This window comes from Nuphar pumila, chromosome 3, assembly GCF_984573655.1.
Source record: "Nuphar pumila chromosome 3, dmNupPumi1.hap1.1, whole genome shotgun sequence".
In the NCBI taxonomy this organism is placed as follows: domain Eukaryota; kingdom Viridiplantae; phylum Streptophyta; class Magnoliopsida; order Nymphaeales; family Nymphaeaceae; genus Nuphar; species Nuphar pumila.
This window is the reverse complement of record NC_143251.1, coordinates 29,303,714-29,320,266: the sequence shown is the minus strand read 5'-3', so window position 1 is coordinate 29,320,266 and position 16,553 is coordinate 29,303,714. Positions and strand designations below refer to the sequence as shown.

The following is a 16,553-nucleotide window of genomic DNA, read 5'->3' as shown; positions in this document are numbered from 1 at the left end:
ATGGCGGCTCCACCCTCTCATGGGTGAGAGGCCTGATCCAGTGGGCCAAGTACAGAACAAAGTACCCTACTGGATCATGCATTTATTTTCATTGTTTGAATTGTTAAAATAGTTTTAAAATATAACTATAAAATCTTGGTGATTTATTGTTTCCCACCAAAACTGCTTTGAAAATGTTTAGTCCCATATCTAAGAGAGAATTTTTTAAGTAGTTTAAATAGAGGGTTTGTTCTTTATTCTTAACTTTGGTAATCTTTGAGTCTTTAGGTGGCTTGTGGACGTTGTTGTTCATCGTGCAGCAACAAACACGTCGTTCATGCTCACGCACATGCATGTGTGTGCGCAATGGCGCTTGAGGCGCAATGTGGTGTTTTGATGGCCCACTTTGCACTTTGCATGCTCGCAGTTGCGTGAGGTGCAAATGTTCGTTTTGACTTTTCGGTTTTGAGATGTCTGGCCGTTTTAAAGGCTTTTAATTGCATTTATATAGAGTTTATGGTGCATTGTAGTTGTTGGACTGTTTTGAAAGCCTTTAATCAACCGTCAAAGGTGGGTGATCATTCAAGGTCCTTTTCATCCTAATTTCAAATCATCAAATTTATGACCATAAATCTCATTTATCGCAAAACGTTTTGGCCTTTCTAAAAGTCTATAAATCACTTTGTTTTTCATCTTTTGAAGCATCTACATTTCTGACTCTCCAGTTTTCTCCTTTCTTTCTTCTCGGTTTGGCCTGCAGAGTTCAAGTATGGGAGAGGTCATCTGTTCTTGCAAAGCAGTGACTCTCTTGAGGTTCAAGCATAGTTATATCCTGAGAACTCAGTCGTAACAAACTTCTTTTCCCATCTTCAGAATTCTCGGAGTGAGGCGATTGAAGTTCTAAAGATAGTGATCTTAAGAACGTGCCTTTAGGCTTGAGATCTCTATTTCTTTAAATCCTTATTTGTCACCTGTTTGCAGTAACAATTGCACATCATTTTTTTATAAGAAAGATACATTACATTTTTTTTTTTAATTTTGAAGAGATTATTTGAATCCTTTCTATGCATACGATGATGGCAACCTTTCATGGTTGGTACTCATTTTTTCGTATTTTTTTTTTGTTGTTGTCTCTTCATTGCTAAATTTTCCTGTGTATGTGGAAATGTTGTGTCCTAGAGTCCATGTTATGCGTTAAAGTACCTTTGGGGTCCCTCTACTTTGAACTTTGCACGCTCGCAGCGGCGTGAGGTGCAAATGTTGCGAGCGTGCAAATGTCCATTTTGACTTTTCGATTTTGAGATGTCTGGCCATTTGAAAGGCTTTTAATTGTATTTATATAGAGTTTATGATGCATTGTGGCTGTTGGACGGTTCTAAAGGCCTTTAATCAACAATCAAAGGTGGGTGACCGTTCAGAGACCTTTTCATCCTAATTTCAAATCATCAGATTTATGGTCATTAATCTCATTTATCGCAAAACGTTTTGGCCTTTCTAAAAGTCTATAAATCTTTTTGTTTTTTATCTTTTGAAGCATCCGAATTTCTGACTCTCAGTTTTCTTCTTTCTTTCTTCCTGGTTTTGCTTGCAGAGTTCAAGTGTGGGAGAGGTCATCTGTTCTTGCGAAGCAGTGACTCTCTTGGAGTTCAAGCCTAGTTGTATCCTGGGAACTCAGTCGTAACAACCTCTTTTCGCATCTTTGGAATTCCCGGAGTGGGGCGATTGAAGTTCTAAAGATAGTAATCTTAAGAACGTGCCTCTAGGCTTGAGATCTCCATTTCCTTAAATCCTTATTTGTCACTTGTTTGCAGTAACAATTGCACATCATTTTGTTATAAGAAAGATACATTACATTTTTTTCTAATTTTTAACAAATTATTTGAATCATTTTCATGCATACGATGATGGCAACTTTTCATGGCTAGTACTCATTTTTTCATATATTTTTTTCTTTTGTTGTCTCTTCATTGCTAAATTTTTCTGTGTATATGGAAATGTTGTGTCCTAGAGTCCCTGTTATGCGTTAAAGTACCTTCGGGGTTCCTCTACTTTGCACTTTGCATGCTCGCAGCGGCGTGAGGTGCAAATATCCATTTTGACTTTTTGGTTTTAAGATGTTTGGCCGTTTGAAATGCTTTTAATTGCATTTATATAGAGTTTATGGTGCATTGTGGCTGTTGGACGGTTTTGAAGGCCTTTAATCAATAGTCAAAGGTGGGTGACCGTTAAGAGACCTTTTCGTCATAATTTCAAATCGTCGGATTTATGGCCATTAATCTCATTTATCGCAAAATGTTTTGGCCTTTTTAAAAGTCTATAAATCTTTTTGTTTTTTATCTTTTGAAGCATCTGAATTTCTGACTCTCCAGTTTTCTTCTTTCATTCTTCCCGGTTTGGCTTGCAAAGTTCAAGTGTGGGCGATGTCATCTGTTCATGCGAAGCAGTGACTCTCTTGAGGTTCAAGCCTAGTTGTATCCTGGGAACTCAGTCGTAACAAACCCCTTTTCGCATCTTCAGAATTCTCAGAGTGGGGCAAGTGAAGTTCTAAAGATAGCGATCTTAAGAACGTGCCTCTAGGCTTGAGATCTCCATTTCCTTAAATCCTTATTTGTCACCTGTTTGCAGTAACAATTGCACATCATTTTGTTATAAGAAAGATACATTACATTTTTTTTTATAATTTTGAACAGATTATTTGAATCTGTTCCATGCATACAATGATGGCAACCTTTCATGGCTGGTACTCATTTTTCCGTGTTTTTTTTTCTTTTGTTGTCTCTTCATTGCTAAATTTTCCTGTGTACGTGGAAATGATGTGTCCTAGAGTCTCTATTATGCGTTAAAGTACCCCCGGGTCCCTCTACTTGCCAGTGATTAAGGTGGTGTATGACCAGAATAGACAGAATGAGACTTAGAGGTGTTTGCATGCAGCCCATTAATTGCAACCTCTATCATGCCTTCAGGTGTAAAATGAGTTGCATAATTTTCTTTTGTTTGGATTCTGCGTTAAGTCATTAAAGTTCATTATGCACTTGCAGAGTAAATTTTTTGTTGCAAATGGCCTAACCAAGCTACAATAGAGTTTCTTAGCTGGTGGCCTTCATTTTAGAATGCTGACATATTGACCATTGTTAGTGAATTAAAAAGAAAAGGAACAATTGGGGAAGTTGTCATTGTATTTCCGGTTATTTGAAGTTTCTTAAAAGCTTGTTTGTTATAGTGTCTACTTAGAAAGCTTCTTTCCATAAAGTTACAATCTTCTTTCCACTTCTAAACTTTACGAGAAGTTCACTTACAATTAATGAAAAGCTTGTTTTTGAGATATGAAGTTGAACTTCATTTTTTATGTTAGAAGAATTGTACTTTCTTTTAAAATTCATGTTTTCATTGTAAAACCTACATATAGGACGAACATTTTAAAGTAAAAAAGTCTAAAATTGTATTCAAGTAAAAACACTGCTTTTAGTTGCTTTTTCTTGTTGATTGCATTCATTTGCAATTACTTCTTATGCTTCCTAAAAGCTTTATGCTTCATGTAGCAAGGCATTACTTAGATGCCTACTTCCTTGCTTCATTCTTCACACTTCACACCCTCAATGACCTTGGCAATGGTTTTTAGCAAGTCAATTTCCTCGAACTGAAACTCAAAGGGTCTGATTGGGTGGTCTTCTGTCACTAAGATCAGGCAGTAGCAGAGGCAGAGCCAGCAACAATGTCAATGGCCACGAGGGCAATTCCATATGCAAAATCAGCAGAAGAAGCTAATGAGGAGATGAGAGGAAGCTGGCTTCGAGCCATTAAAGACCATCATTCCAAATATTCACCAGGCTTGGAAGTTGAAGACATTTTGGACATAGGGTGCTCAGTTGGGGTTAGTACTAGATTCCTTGCTAATAAATTCCCCAACGCCAATGTTACAGTGGGTATTTTCTTTCTTTGTCTTTATGCATTTTTGACATTCTATATTTCTATCCATGTTATACAATAAGCAAAGTCTTAAGAGAATGAAGTTCTGCTAGACGTGTTCCAGTAAATCTTGTTGCACTTGTCTTCCTTGACCAATACACTTAAGGTGTGCACACAATTGCGACATAAGGGCTTGATTTGTCTCCATACATCCTAGCTATGTCACGGTACAAGGAAAAGCTAAGACCCCCAAGAAAAAATGGAATGATTAGATGGATTCATGCAAAAGGTGAAGACACTGGATTGCCTTCTGCCTCCTTCGACCTTGTCAACTTTGCTTATGCGGTATGTTCTTTGCTAGGCCACAACAAATTAGTAAATTAGCATTTGAATTTTTCTACGAATCCCATGAATCTTGTGAATCAATTCGTATCTTCATCTGTTGGGTGCACAGTAGGAAGGAAAGTTCACGAACGGGCTACTTCTCAGAGTTTCAGAAAAGAAGGAGAAAGAAGGAAGATAGTGTTTGAGGTTTGCTTCGAGAGAGCTCAGTAAGAGTTGCTTAGAACTTTCTGTGTTTTAACATTTGGCTGAGTGTGACTATTTATAAATTCTCTTTTGGTTTTCTTTAGGCTCAGCTGTTGCAGATAAGCACAACGAGAGATATTAGGAATGGGCCAAAACTGAAAACTGTTGAAAAATAAACTTTATTTTAAAAAGCAGTTTTGAAAACAACACATGCATATCCATGAACGGGCCATGTTCGTGGATATGCCGAAGTGTGCGGATCATGGCCACACACTCCAACATCTCTCACTTGGCCATGAATCTGCCGGCCTTGCTCCCACTAGTGTGGGCTTCCCATAGAAGATTATGGTTTTTCCTTCAAGGATTTTCATCGTAATCAAAGATACCTTAATCCCATGCGAGCAACATGCTTTGAAAACAGATCCTCAGGAATTCCTTTTGTAAGAGGATCAACAACCATGTCTGAAGTTGGTAGATAATCAACAGTCATCTCTTTTCTTTCAATCATATCATGTATATAATGGTATTTTACCATTATATGTTTGATCTTTCAACTATCAGCTCTACTTTTCATCAAGGAGATATCAGCTTGGTTATCACAGAAAAGTTGAACAGGTTCAAATGCTAGATCAAGCTTTAAATCGCAAATAAACCTACTAATCCACACTGCAAAGGTTGTGGTTGTATTACATGAAATATACTCAGCTTCCTGAGTATGTAAGGGCACACATCCTTGCTTTTTACAAGACCAGGCTACTGCACCTCCCCCAAACAGAAAAATATAGCCAGAGGTAGACTTGTTGTCGTCTTTGCAAATTGCAAAGTCCGCATCAGAATATCCGATCAAGTCAAGTTTATCAAATTGAAAGCTTAGTTGTAATCCCTTTGAACTTTTCAGATATCAGAATATTCTCTTAATTGCTTGTCAATGAAGCCAACCAGGATTATTCTGGTATTTGCTTACAAGACCAACAACAAAGCTTATATCAGGTCTTGTATACAATATAAGATACATTACGCTTCCAACAGCTTGAGCATATGGCACATTCAATCTCTGTTGGCCTTCTCCTGGGCAGTCACTTTTACTCAAATTCACTCCTTTTGCGATAGGAGTACCAATGGGTTTCAAGTCATGCATTTTATATTTCTTTAAGATATAGTCAATATATCTTTCTTAACTCAAACTGAGAATTCTTGATTCTCTATCTCAGGTGATTTTAATTCCCCAAATATATGAGGCTTCACTCATATCTTTTATTTCAAAGTTAGTATACAACCAACTTTTTGTGTTGACTATCATTTCATTATCATTCTCGGTCAACAATATATCATCTACGTATAATGATAGAATGCAAAAATGACTCCCACTTTTCCAAACATACACACAATGGTCTAACTGATTGGCTACATATTCAATCTTGGTTATTGCTTTATGAAAAGCCAAATACCACTGTCTTGGTGATTGTTTAAGTCCGTACAAGGATTTTTTTTAATTTGTACACTTTGTCACTATCCGTGACATACCCCTCTGGTTGAACCATATAAATGGTTTCTCTTAAATCACCATTCAAGAAGGCAGTTTTGACATCCATCTGCCATACATCAAGGTTGAAGAAAGCCATTGTGGACAAAATTATCCTTATGGATGCAAACTTAGCCACTAGTGAATAGGTCTCAGTGAAATCAATTCCCTCTTTTTGGGAGAAACCTTTAGCCACTAGTCTAGCCTTAAATTTTTCCATGGTTCCATCAGATTTGTATTTTTTCTTTAGAACCCACTTGCATCCAACAGGTTTTCTTCCTTTAGGAAGGTCGGTTAATTCCCAAACCTTATTCTTTTCAATGGATTCGATTTTCTCATATGTAGCTTTCTTCCATTGTGATGCTTCATGTAATTTTATTGCATCAGAATATATCAAGTTATCGATCATTTCATCCAGGTCTACAGAATAACATAACTCATCAGAAAAATACACATAATAATCATTCAAATAGGATGAAGGAGCTCTAGACCTTTTATGATCACTTAGTCTTTGAGAAGTAGAGAAACCAGAATCAGTAGGTTCATTGCCTAATTGTTCCATAATTGGTTCATTGCCAGACTGTTTTGCAATTGGTTCATTGCCTAACTGTTCTTCATCATCCAGTAAGTCAAATTGGTCGTCAATTGAATCACTGAATTCATTATTGAGTTCTTCAAGGAACTCTACATCTCTACTCTCAATCAATCCTAATCTTTGATGATATAACATGTAGCCTTTTGATCCTTTAGGATAGCCAATAAAAATGCATTTAGCAATTCTATTATCGAGTTTATCTACAGTAGGATCTAGAATCTTGGCATGCGTTACAGATCCCCACCTCTTAAGATGGCCCAACTCTGGTTTCATACCAGTCCATCTTTCATAGGGTGTGATTGGGACAACTTTGCAGGGCACATGATTCATTGTATACATAGTCGTACTTACAGCTTCTCCCTAAAATACTTTAGGTAATTGTGCTCCTGCCAATATGGATCTGACTATGTTCAAGAGTGTTCTATTGCACCTTTCAGCAACACCATTTTGTTGTGGTGTTCTTGGCATGGTTCTTTGCCTATCAATGTCAAGATCTTTACAAAACTCACATAATTCATTAGAGGTGTATTTTCTGTCTCTATCTGATCTTATTTTCTTTATGTTTCTTCCAAGTTGTCTTTCAACTTTACTTTTATATATTTTGAATTTCTCGAGTGCTTCAGATTTATGTTTGATAAGAGACAAGTATCTGTACCTCGAGAAATCATCAATGAATGTTATGTAGTATAACATACCACTGTGAGTTTGGACCCTGAATGGTCCACAAATGTCTGTATGTATTATTTCTAATAATTCATTAGCTTGAACAACATTTGATGGAAAGGGTTTTCTAACCATCTTTCCATATATACAAGACTCACATTTTTCAAAGTGAGACTCATCAAAAGCAGGAATAATGCCTTGTTGGGCCATATTCTTCATCTTTTTAATACTTATGTGTCCCAATCTTTTATGCCAGATGTTTACATCAACAGTTAAGACACAATCAATATAAACTGAAAGAGATCTTTTATTATTACTGAGTTTGAACATATTGTGTTCTTTTACAAATTTGCCCTCAAATAGGACTTTTTCATGTTTTCCCATAGTAACTTTGACAGGAACAAACCAAACTTCAAACCCTTTGCCTATTAAAGCAGGCACAAACACTAAATTTCTCCGCATAGAGGGAACATAGAGAACATCATTCAGAAGGACATTGACGCCACCAACATTAAGTCGATACGATCCAATGCCTAATTAAACATCACAGTATGAGTTGTTTACCATGTATACTTTATGTTCTCTTGGTCCTAATTCTTTGAGTTCCACAGCTCCATCCGTGGATCTAGAAATATGATGGGTTGCTCCAGAATCCACCCATCATCCGAACAATTCTTCATTTGCAAAGAGACACTCTGACACCACACAAACAACCTCATTATTTTTGTTGTTGGGGTTGTTGTTGTACCTCCCATTGTTTCAGTTGTACTTGTTGTTTGGAAACTTGGTCCTGTAGTTCCTCTGTGTGTGTCCAAGCTTGCCACATTTAAAGCATTTAACTTGAGAGCCTTTGTCTCCTTGTGGTCTCCTGAAACCTGCACCTTGTCCTTTGTTGAATTTTTCATTACCCTTTCTTTTAAAGTTGTTTGTTTTAAGGAGAACATGATTGGATAATGAGGTGTCTTGAGCAATTAACAGTTTAGACTTCTTTTATTTAGCCATGTGTTCTTGTTCTATGGCTAGTTGCAGGGATAATTAAGTCAAATTTAGGTTTTTGGAATTTAACCTTAGAGTCGTGACCATCTTCCAAGAAGGAGGTAGGCTATTCAGTATTGTTGAAACTTGCATTCGGTCTGGGATCACGTTTCCAGTCATGGCTAGATACTTGGCCATATCTAACATTCTCTTTACGTGGTCAACCACACTTTCTGACTCTTTCATTCTATAAGAGTTGTATTGTTCTAGGAGTAGTTGTATATGGACTTCGGATGTTGTATCATACTTTGTAGTGATTGCCTCCATCATTTCTTTGGCTTTTGTATAATATTTAAAGACCCTTATAAGGTCATCATCCATATAAGTAAGCATAATTGTTTTAGCCATTAGGTTATCTTTTTGGAATTTTCCATGTTTATCTTTGTCATCTTTTGATGCTTCTTCATCTGGTTTAAGAACAAAGGTATGGAGAACATATTAAAGTCCTTCTAGAGTTAGAGCCAAGGGGATGCATCTTTTCCAAATGGGAAAGTTTGTTCCATTTAGTTTGTCGGTTTTGGCCAGCTCGGATGCACACACACGACTAGTCATTTTCTTATTTATGTATATATATATATTATTTTATTTATTTATTTATTTATAAAAGAAGGACAAGAACAAGTAAGCAAGTGAACAACAGTGTTAATAACTTTATAAAGAAGGAGTAAGAAGGCAATAACAAAAAAAATAGGTCTTTAACCAAAAATAGATCAAGAATGGATGGTTAAAGATGCAAAAACCTGTCAGTATAATTTTATTAAAGATTCAGGTACTTGTTTGGTATTTCAGACAAATTTGAAAATTTTTATGGAATTTCAAACCACGCAACCCTTGTTTAGCAATTTTCAAAAAGAAAAGAATGCGGGTTTAATTTTAGAAAATTGTAATCGTCTTTTGGAGAAAATAAAAAAAAGGCCAGGAGTAAATCCATCTTTTCAAAAATGAGGCATATAAAAATCGGCAAACCTGATTTTTAGTTCATTTTAACGAGGGTTTTCTCTCTCCTCTCTCGAGTCTTCGCTAAGAAGACGAAAAGAAAACTGACAGCTCCGGTCGGTTCCGGCGGTGGGGAGGCCAGACGACTTCTTGGGTCTCCAGATCTCGCCTTAGGCTCCTCTCAGCGAAAAACCCAAAGCAAACTGATGGGTTTTTCTCAGTTTGGATGATATCTCACATTTTTCGTTTTTCGACAGACGGTTTTTCGACAGACTCTGAGTTTCTCAGTTTTCTAGACGTCGATTTTTTGATAGATCCTGAGATTTCTGCTATTTTACTAGGTTATTTCTTGATGCGTTGTTTTCAGGCTTGGTGTTTTCTTTTCTAGGATGAGTTTGATGATTCGGGAGAGAGGAACAACAAACAACCAAGAAAGCTCCTTCCCGGCGGTTGGAAAATAGAGGTTGTCGGACAACTTTACGATGATAAACAAGATATATATATATATATATATATATATTCTTCCGTGTGTGTGTTAATGGTTTAACAAAAAAAGAAGGAAATACATTATTTTTTTGTATGTTAGAGATGGTTGCCCAAAGTTGGGCGAGCCTTGTAACTAGTCCCTTATGTTGTTTATGCAGGAGTCGTATCCTTGATGTATCAAGTAAGGGGTTTAAAATAAATGCATAGAACTAACTACTATAATTTTTTTTGTGTCCTACAGGAAATACATGCTTATTTTTAAGAGTAGCAAAAAACATTGAGGAGTCCTCGGCTCGTTGAGGCACAGGCAAACATAAGACAAGTTTCTTAGAAAGGTAAAGTTCTAAACGTGATTGTTTTCACGCTTAAGCACATATGCAAAAGTGCTTCCTCAAGAAGTCCTGACTTACTTGATGTACGCTTACTCCTATTTGCTTGTGTGTGCAGGAATGATCAGCAGGTACCCTTCAACAGCTTCAGTGTTGGAAGCAATTCCTGATTGCAGTAACAGTGTCCACCAAACTCCCGGATCAGTGACACCTGAAAACTCTGATACCACTATTGGGTGCACAGCAGGAAGGGAAGTTCACAAACGGGTTGCTTCTCAAAGTTTCAAAAAAGAAGAAGGAGAAAGAAGGAAGATAGTGTTTGAGGTTTGCTTCGAGAGAACTCAGTAAGAGTTGCTTAAAATTTTCTATATTTTAACATTTGGCTGAGCATGACTATTTATAACTTCTTTCTCGATTTTCCTCAGGCTCAGCTGTTGCAGATAAGCACAGCGAGAGATATTAGGAATGGGCCAAAACTAAAAACTGTTGAAAAATAAACTTTAATTTAAAAAGTAGTTTTGAAAACAACACATGCATATCCACAAACGGGCATGTTCGTGGATATGCCAAAGTGTGTGGATCATGGCCACACACTCCAACATCATCTCCCTTGTTCGACTGCTAAGAGTTTGTTAACCCTTGTTTTGCAGAAGAGTTTAACACTCATCATAAGCAACCCTCTAGCAAATTAGGAAGAATTTAAATACCATGTTAGTGATGATGCATCCAGATGCATGAATGTCCACAACATGCGATCATTAGCTTGGTGAGGGAAGCTTACCGTCTTCTTCGTCCAGGAGGCACTCTTGTTATTACAGATAATTTGGTACCTCTCTCTCTCTCTCTCTCTCTCTCTCTCTCTCTCATCTGAACGACGTTCACTCAGTGGTGGTTTCTTCTAATCCTGTGGATCCTGGTTGAGTAGGCTTTGTTGTTTTGTTGCTAGTTGTCTGTAGTTTCTTTTTCTTTAGCTTTGTTTTTTCTATATTTTTAGTTTTGTTTTTACTTTGTTCGGTTCATGGGTTCAACATTTTGTTGATCTTCATGAGTATTAATGTTGATCTTCTCTCTCTCTCTCTCTCTCTCTATATATATATATATATATATATATATATATATATATATATATATATATATATATATATATATATATATATATAAAAGTTGGGGAGGACTCTAAGATTCACCCTCTCTCTCTCACATTTCTTTCATTGGCGCAAATTTGATCTTCGCCTTTTTCTTGTTTTTGTGCAGCCCAAGTCAAAGGTGCTTCAGGTAAATTATACCATCGATTTTTTCTATCGTCATTGAAGGTATGTTTGTTAAGAATACATGCCAACTCTTGCCTGCCATTTGTGAAACTAGAATTTGCCTCCTGTCTTATTCACACTGATGAAGAGCACAGAGCCGTTTCTGGATGAATACTACACTTTAGATCTTGATGAAACACTGAGAAGTGTTGGCTTTGTGAACGTTCGATCAATGCTCACCGATCCAAGACACTGGACGGTAACCGGCACAGTTCCTCAGCTATATTTGGAAGACCACTGTGTGCCTTTACTGTCTAGAGATCAACAGGTAGGGATGGCAATGGACCGGGCGGGGGACAAGGTCTCCACCCTCGCCCCCATCTCAAAATCCTACCCTCCATCCCGGCACGGTTTTGATTTTAACCTTCATCCTCGTTTCATGTCCTCCATCGCCGGTCCAAACAGGGCAAGGCGGGGCGAGACCCTGTTTCCCCTTGGTCCACTGCCATCTCTAAAGAAGGATTGGAGACGGGGCAGGGCAGGGTAAGGCAGGATCGAGGACGGAGAATAAGGCAGTGGAAAGCGTAAGTCCATCCCCGGTCCAAACAGGGTGAGTTTGGGCGGGGGCCCGTTTCCCCCGGTCCGCTGCCATCCCTATCAACAGGTGTTTTATTGTCATACAGAAAACCGTGCTTCACATCGTGATGTTAAGAGGCATTTTTTAATATCATCAAAGGCATTTTGTAATTTCCTGCTTTCTGAATCCTTTAAAAATACTTATTAGCTGATCTCATCCATTTATATTCCAGCCTTAAAAGCATCAAGTATTGCTCCCGAACCATCAAATAATGAACATATTGTTTTCTTGTATTATGTGAGAACATTATCAACTCGCTAAATTAGGGCACTGTAGAAGAATTCTGCTCTCCAAAACACAATATTATGCAGACTTTTCAAGAGCAGGTGCCTACACCCCTGCTCTTCAAATTTTGCTGCCATGAAACAAGTGCAGAGGCCTACCAGGGCGTGGCAGTGTTACATTGTATAGTTGTTCCTGTTGTCTATGCCATCGAAGATAAAAAGGCAATTGGATGAAATGTTAGCGAGCAGAAAGCAGCATATCAAAATGGCAAGCACATCACTTCAACCACTGAGACCTGCTAGCAATTTTAACAGACAACATCCATTTACTTCTCTAACAAGGAAGGAAAAAGAAAAACAGGAAGACTCATTTACAAGATACTATTACTTGAAAACAATATGGTGGGGGGAAGAGAGTTTACATATACCTATGACTACCTATGTACAATAATACCTATACCTGTATGGATAAGAAAAACCAAGTGAAAGAACAGAAGTAACAGATCAACGTCCATAACAAAAGAAGAAAAACTCAGCCAGCGACTCTGCTTTCAGCTCAATCAACTTCTTCCATCTTGCTCTCCTCATCTCCAACCTCCTCCAATGTTGTCATATCTGTGTCCTCAGTCTCACCAGCCTCATCCTCTCCAATGTTCAAACCCAAATTCATCATCCTATGAATCCTTGCAGAGAAGGTGTTTGGATCATCCAGGCTGAATCCGGAATTGAGAAGAGCCGTCTCATACAGCAGCAGCACCAGATCTTTCACTGATATGTCGTCCTTGTCAGCCTCCACCCGCCTCCTCAGCTCCTCCATTATCAGGTTCTCAGGGTTGATCTCCATTGTCTTCTTACTCGACATATACAACGCCATGCTGTTGTCTCTCATTGCCTGGGCCTTCATGATTCTCTCCATGTTGGCCGTCCATCCATACTCTCCAGTAACAAGGCAACAAGGAGAGTCAACAACTCTATCAGAGACCACCACCTTCTCTACCCTGTCACTCAGTATATCCTTCATCACTTTGCACAGCCGTTCAAATGCAGCCTTCTTCTCCTCCTTTTTCCGCTTCTCCTCCTCTGTTTCCTCCAACTTCAAGCCTTCCTTTGTTGCTGATACCAGCTTCTTCCCATCATATTCCTTGAGTTGCCCAACTGCATACTCGTCTATGGCATCCACCATGAACAGGACTTCATATCCTTTCTTCTTCAACCTCTCCAAGAAAGGTGAATTCTCAACAGCCTTCCTGCTCTCCCCAGTTATGTAGTAGATGTCCTTTTGTCCCTCCTTCATCCTGGTCACATAGTCCCTCAGGCTCGTCATGTCATCACCGCTCTTTGTCGAGTAGTACCTCAGCAATTCAGCCAGTTTGGCTCTGTTCGGGCTATCCTCATGTATGCCCAACTTGATATTCTTCGAGAAAGCTTCATAGAATTTGCTGTAGTCGTCCGTGTTTTCTGCAATCTCATTGAACAGCTCAATGCATTTCTTCACCAGGTTCTTTTTTATCACCTTCAAGATCTTGTTGTGCTGAAGCATCTCGCGAGAGATGTTTAGGGGGAGATCATCCGAGTCAACAACACCCTTCACAAATCCAAGGTACTCGGGGATCAATTCTTGACAGTCATCTGTGACGAACACACGACGAACATACAGCTTGATGTTGTTCACCCTCTTTCTTGTGTCAAACAGGTCGAAAGGAGCATGCCTAGGGGCGAAGAGAATGGCTTTAAAATCGAGTTGTCCTTCCACTGAGAAATGTTTTACAGCAAGGTGGTCTTCCCAGTCATTGGTCAGGCTCTTGTAGAAGGATGCATACTCTTCCTTAGTGACCTCTTCCGGTTTCCTCATCCAGATTGGTTTCTGCTTGTTGATGAGAGACCATTCATGAGAAACCTCCTTAACCTTTTTCTTCTTCTTCTTTTCTTCCTTTTCTTCATCAACTTCCTCCACAGCTCCCTCCTCTTTTATCCCTTCCTCTTCATCCTCACTCACTTCCTTCTCTGTGGTTTTCTCAGTCCACAAATAAATGGGATAGCTGATGAACTCTGAGTGCTTTTTCACAAGATCCTTAAGCCTGAGCTCCTCCAGATACTCAAGCTGTAAGTATGTCCAGAAATATAATGCGGCCAAGTTTATAAGGAACAACCACAAAAGAACCGAGTCAAATGACAAACATAAATTCGTCACTACCATCATTAAGCCAATCCTTTTCATGAACTATGACCTCAAAATATGCCTGGATCAAGACTAGAGTAGTGAAGAATAGACAGCGATATTTAGCACTCTTTACTCAACAACAGTATCAGTGTCATCTAGTAGACTAGCATACGCAATATAGTAAACCAGCCACCATATAGATGATGCTTTGAAAATATCACGACATTATTGCTTTTTTCACAACAGCTGACAAAAATATGAAAAATATATCAAAATATATATATCAAAACATAAATATCGTGCTAATATCATGATAGATCGTCATGATATTAAAAAAATCATTTATATATTTTTGGACGAGAGATACTTCTGAGATCCTATTTTTCGTAGAAGTTTTTATTATTCTACATTTTCCCGAGAAAGACCAGTTTTTTTAAACTCTCCCAAGGAAAACCCTGGCTGAGAAACTGGAGACACCGATACTGGTGACTATGGATTAAACTAATTCAAGACCATTTGACTGCATTTCCTACAAATGTGAATAGAAACCTTCTATTAAATCCCTAAACTCCTACTTGCTTCTTCCAGAGAAAGATAATATCAAAAGTATACCTGATCTTCCTTAAGATGAAGGACAACCTTGGTCCCTCTTCCCAGACTTTCACCTGTTAAATCCCTGATAACTGTGAATAAGCCACCTGCTTGCGACTCCCAAACGTATTGGTTATCATCGTTGTGTTTGGTTTCGACGGTCACCTTCTCGGAAACCAAGTAAGCAGAGTAGAACCCCACACCAAACTGACCAATCATGCTAACATCTGCTCCTGCCTGCAATGCTTCCATAAATTCCTTGGTTCCCGACTTCGCAATCGTTCCCAGATTGTTGACCAGGTCTGCATCAATCAAGCTTGATCAGTAATCTAGAAACAAGCCCCAAAGAAAACTAGTGATAACACAATGTAAAGATCAAACAGACTCGTACCCGCTTTGGTCATGCCAATTCCAGTATCAATTATGCTTAGAGTCTTGTTAACCTTATCAGGTATGATCCTGATGAACAGTTCAGGCTGAGCATCCAGCTTGCTCTTATCTGTCAGGCTCTCAAACCTGATCTTGTCCAATGCCTAATAGAAAATAAGGTTTGAATCAACTACTTGATAATGGAAACGAACAACCACAAAATAACCAGCTTCACTGAAGGCATTACAGGTGAAAAGCTGCCGAAAACAACTAGGTTCCACGGTGAAAAACCATGACTAGGCATTGAGATTAGAACGGAGGGCGATAAAACATGCAGACAGATCATACATCCAACATCAGTCCACAATCAATTTCATCAACGGCTGAAAACAGAGGAAAATATTTACTCAACACCAACCAAACTACGTATTTCCATTTCCCAGGGTTTGCAATCAAGAATTCATAACATTATACAAGTAATTTCTGCAACGTTCAGCACATGGGTAAGTAACGACTGAAATAGAGAAGAACACTCTCATATTCAAACAACAAACAAGCAACGCCTCCAAGTTTCGGTTTCATATTATGTGTATAGTGGCTAAAATCAAAGAAAAGCAAAAGCTCAACGCCAGAAAAAGCGATTTCGCCGCGTTACTGAAGGTGGGTATGGATGAAAACAGAAGCAAACGAGAGAGAGAGAGAGAGAGGACACTGACATCGGAGGCGTTGCTGATGAGCTCGCGAAGGAAGATTTCCTTGTTGCTGTAGAAGGTGTTAATGATGAGGCCGAGAAGCTGGTTGATCTCGGCCTGGAAAGCAAAGGTCTCCACCTCAGAAAGCGCCATATTAACAACTCCCACCACTACTGCTAAAGGTATTAAAAAAAATGCAACGAAACCGAAGCTTTTTGGCGTTGGCAGAATAGAGAGACTACGTTTTATATGGTGCTGAGGAGAGATGGAGCGGTGTGGCAGGTGGGGTAAATTGCGAAGTAGGTTCTGAGAGCGTGGCTTGCTCTGGTGGTGGTGGTGGTGGAGAGTCTGGAGACTACACGAGAGCAGTTACCGTCACACTGTTTGTTTGGACGTTATCATCTATCGCCACCGCTTGGAGGTTTTTGCGGGCCCCACTCCAACATATCTCACGGTTCACAGGTGAGATGCGTGGTAAGGATTCAATGTAACCGATGGTCGGTTATATGCAATATGACGTCTACTGCCGTCCCCCCCACCCCCCATGCACTTTCGGCGGGCGGATACGATCTTGATCATAATTTATCAACAACAAACAACAACAACAACTACGCCTTCATCCCAAAACAATTGGGGTCAGCGATATGAAC

General features: G+C 38.9%; 2 protein-coding genes across 2 annotated transcripts; one reads left to right on the top strand and one right to left on the bottom strand.

Moving 5' to 3' along the window:
• On the top strand, nt 1-12,324 carry LOC149842447 (uncharacterized). Its single transcript, XM_090000663.1, has 8 exons — nt 1-23; nt 1,024-1,075; nt 3,665-3,902; nt 4,076-4,230; nt 10,710-10,805; nt 11,234-11,254; nt 11,345-11,557; nt 12,178-12,324. Exons 1-8 carry the CDS (start codon nt 1-3, stop codon nt 12,322-12,324), a joined length of 945 nt encoding a protein of 314 aa, XP_089856789.1.
• A 322-nt stretch (nt 12,325-12,646) lies between these two features.
• Nucleotides 12,647-16,059, bottom strand: LOC149842446 (heat shock protein 83-like). The gene is made up of 4 exons (XM_090001444.1): nt 15,928-16,059; nt 15,234-15,375; nt 14,864-15,144; nt 12,647-14,191 (listed from the first exon to the last, which is right to left on the bottom strand). The coding sequence occupies exons 1-4, from the start codon at nt 16,054-16,056 to the stop codon at nt 12,647-12,649; spliced, it is 2,097 nt and encodes a 698-aa protein (XP_089857570.1). The 5' UTR covers nt 16,057-16,059.
• Between the last annotated feature and the right edge of the window lie 494 nt (nt 16,060-16,553).

Bases quoted from the DNA above. Each gene is read 5' to 3' on its own strand.
- LOC149842446 (XM_090001444.1), bottom strand. From the start codon at position 16,056: ATGGCGCTTTCTGAGGTGGAGACCTTTGCTTTCCAGGCCGAGATCAAC. The intron at 15,376-15,927 runs GTCAGTGTCCTC...ATTTTCTATTAG, and splicing joins TCATCAGCAACGCCTCCGAT to GCATTGGACAAGATCAGGTT. The intron at 14,192-14,863 runs GTATACTTTTGA...ACATACTTACAG, and splicing joins TTCATCTTAAGGAAGATCAG to CTTGAGTATCTGGAGGAGCT.
- LOC149842447 (XM_090000663.1), top strand. From the start codon at position 1: ATGGCGGCTCCACCCTCTCATGG. The intron at 24-1,023 runs GTGAGAGGCCTG...TTAATTTTGAAG, and splicing joins GCGGCTCCACCCTCTCATGG to AGATTATTTGAATCCTTTCT. The intron at 11,558-12,177 runs GTAGGGATGGCA...AATATTATGCAG, and splicing joins TACTGTCTAGAGATCAACAG to ACTTTTCAAGAGCAGGTGCC.